The sequence below is a fragment of the Penaeus monodon genome, chromosome 44 (assembly GCF_015228065.2).
Source record: "Penaeus monodon isolate SGIC_2016 chromosome 44, NSTDA_Pmon_1, whole genome shotgun sequence".
NCBI classification, from domain to species: Eukaryota; Metazoa; Arthropoda; class Malacostraca; order Decapoda; family Penaeidae; genus Penaeus; species Penaeus monodon.
Genome location: NC_051429.1, coordinates 4,476,520 through 4,484,019, shown reverse-complemented (window position 1 = coordinate 4,484,019; position 7,500 = coordinate 4,476,520). Strand labels below are relative to the sequence as shown.

General features: G+C 36.4%; 1 protein-coding gene across 1 annotated transcript in view; it reads right to left on the bottom strand.

Annotated features, from left to right (window-relative positions):
- Window positions 1-3,406: 3,406 nt before the first annotated feature.
- The window catches only part of LOC119568543, a 4,212-nt gene continuing 118 nt past the window's right edge, over window positions 3,407-7,500 (bottom strand). The window contains exon 2 of the mRNA XM_037917083.1: window positions 3,407-7,443. Within this exon, the coding sequence (XP_037773011.1) occupies window positions 3,407-7,443 (4,037 nt within the window). The remainder of the gene's footprint in view (window positions 7,444-7,500) is intronic.

Here is a 7,500-nt window from a genome sequence, read left to right as displayed (position 1 = left end):
CCTCACTGACTGGGGGTGATTAGAAAAAATGGCCACGAATGTCCATAGTCTTAAAGAAGATGCTTCTCCCCCTCATCAATAAAGTTACAGATGTGGAAAGTCGTTGGCTGATTTATACACGAGGTTTTGATTTAGCATGATTTTAGACCAAAATTACAGGAGGAAACTTCTTGTATTTATTATAGTAGTAATATAATATAATATATATTAATATATAATATTTTATATATATTTTATTTTATTAATATATATATATATGTTTTTTTTTTTTTTTTGATATATCGAGTCCACATGCAAAAACACACACTTATATTTGCATCTGCGTGTATATTTATCTGTGTATATGTCTGAAATATATTAGTTGACAATTGTAGTTTTTTTAATACCATGAGAAAGAATTCAGGATAAATTATTGTTAGCATCTTTAAAAAGGCATAAATGAAAAAGAATATATGCACCACTAGATATATTTGAAGCGTTGCCCTTACATCTACAGAAATACATATGTAATTCTAGTTCAAGAATAATCAAAATGCATAAATGCCTTGTTGCATGTGAAATTACCATTTTCATTCATACCCCATATGTCTATTACAATGAAAAACTATAAATTAAATCCTTACATTCCCTAGATAATGGTCATCAGCATGTGTGAGGATTTGGCTGTGTGGTTTTTAACTAATGTAATATACATTTTATATGGATATTTTCATATAATTATATTACATTCTTATACATATTTATACTCTCACACACACATACATGTATACATACATGTATATATATATATATATATATTATAATATTATATATATATATATATATATATATATAAAATATATATATATACACACCACCAAACACACACACACACACACTCACACACAAATCACACACAAACACACACACAACACACACACACACCACACCCCAAAATATATATTATATATAAAATATATATATTATATATATATATATATATATATATATATATATATATATATACATATATACATATATATACATACACATAAATGTACACTCGGTTGTCACAAAATCTATCCATGGTTTCCATTCCTTTTGTCTGATTTTTTATTATTATTACTATAACTGTTATTATAAATACCCTTTTTATTATTGTTGTTATTATCTACACATAAATCATTCATTATTAGTATTGGTCTTTTCTCTCTGAGCCACAAGCGATAAACCATTGAATTCATGTAACCAAGCTTCCATCTCAGTTCTTGTGTTAGTCTGAGAGGAACACAGAAGAACATCCAGCTTTCATGTCCTTGTTACGTGTCTGGTGTTGTTATGCATAAAAGCAAAATCCCAAATGCTGATCCTTCTTAATTTATGTTTGCTATCTAAGAGCCCCATGATTGGAAGCTGCTGAAAAATCTATTAGTTTGTTTGTCATTAGGTCAGGGGTGTCCAGCCTTTTAGTTCATCTGTACCCCTTAGGCTGTTTTGTAGAATCCTTTGTACCTTAAAAATTAAAGGAAAACTCAATGAAACAGATATTTATATATCATTTTATTATGAACATGGCACAGACTGCATTAGAATCTTAACCCCTTGGATCTGGTTGTTTCACAAGGAATGTTTTGTGTGTGTGTATGTATATAAATAATATTTATATATATATATATATATATATAATTTTATAATATTAAAATATATATATATATATAGTCAAATGTACATAACTGTATATCATATAAATACATTACTGCAGATTACCAAACAGGTTTATGCTTTGCAAAACGCAAATACTAATTCTTCCAAGACCTTACCTTATGAATAGCGACCTCATTCATTCTCAACACAGCTTACCTTTCCAGCCCCTGCCAGACTACACATGCCTTTCCCTTTAAACTCTCAAATAAATTAAATTAATAATCTAACACACAGTGGGCATGGCTTGCATATCCGCTATACCTTGGCACTGAGATAACCAAGTAAACAAAATATATCCAAAGAGAAGAAGGAGGAGGAGAAGAGAAGAGGAGGAGGAGGAGGAGAAAAAGAAGAATATATATTGAATATGTATCTAAACAAATATACAAATATATAAATATATTTAATTACATATATACATAGATATGTGTGTTTGTACATATATATAATATTATATATATTTATAATATAGATAAAATATTATAATATACTATGATATATATATATATATATATATTAATATAACAATATAATATATATTAGATATAGTATTTTATATATAGTATAATATATATATATAATATATATATGTGTATATGTATAAAATGTATATATATATAATGAAACACACACACATACACACATACACACACACACACCACACAAAACACACACACATATATATATATATATAATATATATATATATAATATTATATATATATATATATATATATATATATATATATATATATATATATATATATATATATGTACATATATACGTGTGTATAAACATTTATTCATGTATGTAGATACACATTTGTTCATGTATGAGAATGTGTATATATATATATATATATGTATATGTATAGATGTGTATATATATATATATATATATATATATATATATATATATATATATATATATATATATATATATATATATATATATAAATATATATATTCATATATATAAATATATATACAAATATAGACATACATATGTATAAATATATATATGTGTATCTATACACATATACATACATAAATATATATAAATATATATAAATATATATGTATATATGTATAAGTATTGTCCGTGGTTTCTTTGGTTTGGTTCTTATTTGCAATTAACCACAGGTTCTTTTATGGTATCCTCTGGGATATAGATCATCTCGGGGCATATTAAATACGATATTGCACTTTCATAGTTATATTCCTCAAAAATGTACAATTCACACAAATACAAGATAAAATAAAAACTCGTGATTGCAGTAGTAGTCGGTGAAATATTCGGTGGAACGGAGTGAAGGTTTCCAGCCTTAGATTCAGGCACCTGGAGTATATTCGTCCTAAAGGAGCCACTGGTGGAGCGGGCTGCAGCTATCAAAATGTAGCCCAGTTAATGTGTTCAGGTGTGGAGCTCGGAATAGAGTGGCAAACCATAGAATGGCAACCACCGACCATGGTTGACATGAGGCTTTGGTGGACTCGAAGCTGCCGTCCGAACGGGTGGAGGTGAACCAAATGAACCTTACACCTCATCCGCACACCAAACACACACGCATAATAAAAATAGTGAAACCATCACTAAAAGAAACCCTTTACAAAGCCCCCCAATTCAAATTAAATCGCAAGATTTCAGCGAAAAGTGGGGTTTCACTCAACTTAAATTATCATTAATAATAACGTAAGGTTGTTACGTAAACAAGAACAAAACTTTATACAGAACATCGGCTGAGTATGTCAGCTCCAACATTTTCTTGGCCTTTTATATATTCTATTGTGAATGAATGTGACTGAAGGGCGAGTGACCAGCGCATAAGCCGACCGTTGCTGTTTTTCATGTTTTTAATATACTTTAATGGCTGTTGATCAGTTTGCAGAATAAATTCGCGTCCATACAAATAACAATAGAATTTTTCGATCGCCCAAACGATCGCCAACCCTTCTCGTTCAATGACAGCGTAACGAGTCTCCCGATCTTTAAGTTTTCTACTTGCGTAGGCGATGGGCACGAGGACGCCATCGACACTTTGCAACAAGACGGCCCCGAGGCCAGTATCACTCGCGTCAGTGCGAAGATAGAAAGTCTTACTGTAGTCGGGCAAAGTTAGAATAGGGGCATTCATCAAGAGATCTTTTAATTCGTTAATCCTGTCAACGAGGCTAGGGGTCAGATTCAGTTTATTAGGACTAAATTTCTTTAACAAAGCATTCAGGGGATATGCGAGGTTTGCCAGATTCGGAATGAACTTTCGGTAGAACGAGAGAGTTCCGAGAAAGCTGCGTAACTGCTTCTTCGTCTCCGGTAAAGGCATGTTCTTAATGGCACTAACTTTATCAGGAAGTGTACTTAATCCCTTATCACTAAGATTAAATCCTAGATATTTTATGCTAGGATAAGCAAAATAACATTTACTTGGCCCGGCGGTTAACCCGTGCTCGCGTAAACGCTCCAAAACTTTCCTCAAATGCAAAAGATGATCAGAAAATGTCTGACTATGTATAACCAAGTTGTCAAAATAACAATTAACATTGTTTAGACCAGCAGTTACCTTACGCATCAGTCTAATGAAAGTAGCGCACGCCGTACGTAAACCGAATGGTAATTTTCTAAACTGCATAAGGCCATACTTCTGTGTAGCAAACGCGGTGTACTGCTTCGCCTTATCACTCAGAGGAATTTGCCAGTAACCCTTACAGAGATCAATTTCCGTAAAGTATGAATCTCCCACGAAACTACCCAACGCTTCTTCCATGGTCGGCATCGGCTCAGCGTCAAAGAGGCTTATGTCATTAAGAGACCTGAAATCTACACAAAAGCGCCACGAGTTGTCGGCCTTCTTCACCTGTACTACAGGTGAACAATAAGCAGAGGTTGACGGTTCAATTACTCGCAATTCCCTCATCCTTTCCACTTCCTCGTCAAAAGCGTTACGTAAATGATATGGAATAGGATAAGGCTTCGTATGAACGGGAACCTCTGTAGTCAAATGAATATCATGAACTACTGTACTGGTCATGCCTGGTTTATCGACAAATACGTCAAGAAAATCAGCGATTAGATGGTTTAGCTCTGAGGTTTGTTCATTTGAGAGTTCAGAGTTAAAATTAAATTCGTATTTACCAGGATTATACAATTCGGGTATATCACATACGCCATTAGCGTTCTTATCTATGGGATCAGAAGCATCTACCACGCAAGCTTGGCACACCTGAGAGTGAGAAATGCCATTTTCGCGTCTTTCATATTTCTTCAGCATGTTCACATGATAAAGCCTTATTTTCCCTTTTATTTTTATTCCATAGTCTACACCATTTTCATGCTTGCGTACAACAGAATAGGGACCCTTCCACTGAACAGTTAGTTTGTTATGCGAAGTTGGCAACAACACAAGTACTTCATCCCCTTCTTTTAACGTTCGAGCTCTAGCTTTCCTGTCGAAGTACGTCTTGTACATTCTGCTATTCACGTCTGCATGAGCGGATGCTAGTTGAGCCGATTGTTCTAATCTAGATCTCAGATCTAATACATATTGATAGGTACTCTTAACCTCCCCATCAATATCTTTAGTCCATAAATTATGCAGAATTGATAAAGGGCCACGTACTTTACGGCCGTACAGCAACTCAAACGGACTAAATTTTAGCGTATCGTGAGGAATCTCGCGATACGCAAACAAGACGGATGGGATGTAACGATCCCAGTCATGTGGTCGTTCGCTGCAGAGCTTTTTCAACATAGCTTTTAGCACTGCGTGAAAACGTTCGACGGTACCATTACAACACGCGTGATACGGACTGGTGTATAATGCTTTAACAGAAAGTAATCGGTTGATCTCTGCCATCAAATCAGACTTAAATTGTGTACCACGATCAGAAAGAATCTCTTTCGGTATTCCTACACGAGCGAAAATGGTTAACAACGCTTCAGCAACAGTTACCGAGTCGATATTTCTCAGAGGAACTGCCTCAGGAAATCTGGTGGCCATGTCAATCAAGGTCAACATATACTTGTGGCCTCGGCTCGAGGGCGGGGAGATCGGCCCGACGATATCAATCGCTACTCGGGAAATCGGCTCGCTTATGACTGGCATCTGAACCATGGGGGCCTTTCTGATCTTGCCCTTAGGGACCGTTTTCTGGCAAGCATGACAAGAGCGACAGTAGCGTTTGATCTCTGCGCCTGCTCCTGGCCAAAAGAATTTATGGAATACCTTTTCTGTAGTCTTTCGATGAGAGAAATGACCTGCCAAAGGGGAATCGTGAGCCATAGACAAAATTATTGGAATAAATCTACGGGGCACAACCAATTGTTTCTCTCCGATTTCGTGTTCGTGTTTGCTCTTTACGCAAATACGGTAAATCAACCCATTTACTCGTTCGAATTTTACCGAACGACTTTTAACAGTGACAATAGCTTTAATTCTTTCCTTAGAACGAATGTGTTCTAGAGACGGGCAAGAGGACTGAGCATCCATGAAGTCTTGCTTAGAGACGTTCTCAAATTTGAAGCTGGGAACAATTAGTTTGTCAGGACCGACATTTTCCTTCGCTTTGGCGGCCCGCGTCGCAACAGCATTAATTTCGCTCCTCTGAGGAGTTTTGGCTGCTTTCGTGTTCGGAATGTTCACGCTCGACGCCTTGACCCCCGGCACCATACCTATGAGGACATCCGTGAACTTTATCGGCGCAACCACGACGTCAAACCACCCATTCAGGAATTTACTCCTAATCAGACAACGTGCGGTGGGGAATTCGCGCCGCTCCCCCAGGTAGTCATACAGCGCAACCACCTTTCCTCGCTTGACCGAGGCGGGCACGAGCGATTCCTTCACTATAACTGACGAGCAACCCGAATCAAAAAGTACATTCACTGGCTTGCCATTTAAGGATCCATCACACGTAATACTGTACTTGCGATCGTAATTTACATTAGCCTTAAATGCAGCATTTACTTTCTGAGAAGTCTTGGGTTTCGCGAATTTAAGTTCGGGGCAAGAAGGACGTATGTCACCCACTTTGGAACAGTGGTGACAAATCACATCCTTAAGGGGAACATTCGTATCTTTCTTATAAGCAGATTCATCTTTAACAGGTGTTTTATGACCTCTACCAGCTCTATGGGCGCAACGATACCTATCTGCTGTTTGAGCCATTTCCACTGTACTTGCGAACGTCCGTTCTTTGAGAAAGATGCGAAGGTCAAGAGGGCAATTACTCAACAGCTGGTCTTGTATCAAAAAGTCAAACAACGAGTTGTATTCCCTTTCGACACTACTCATGATTAACCAGTGATCTAAATACTGGGTCATTCTCGTAATTAACTGAACGTAAGTCTCAGTATCACCAACTTTGCTTTCTTTGAACTTTTTACGGTATGAGTCAGCGTCAACGTTATACGCCTTCAACAACGCGTCTTTTAACTGACTGTAATCCTTCAAAATGTCGTCTGCCAAACTTACGTAAATTTGCAAGGCCTTACCTCCCAAGAGTGAGCCAAGGTAAATATGATAATCATTAGAATTCCATCCTTGCAAAGCAGCTAATTTCTCAAATCTACGCAAATAATCATCAATATCATCATTACCATCAGTGAATAGAGGCATTCTTAATTTAGGGTAATGATCACGACTGTCATTGAGTGAAAGGTTCTCGGGTCTCACGCGAGCAAGGGCCAGCTCGTGGGCACGCTGCTTCTCGGCCTCGTTCGCTTCATATTCGCGCTGTCTTTCCCTCTCCTGAACTTCTAACTCTTCGCGTTTCAGATCTCGCTCCTTTTGTCTCTCCTCTCGTTCCCTTTGCTTTTCTT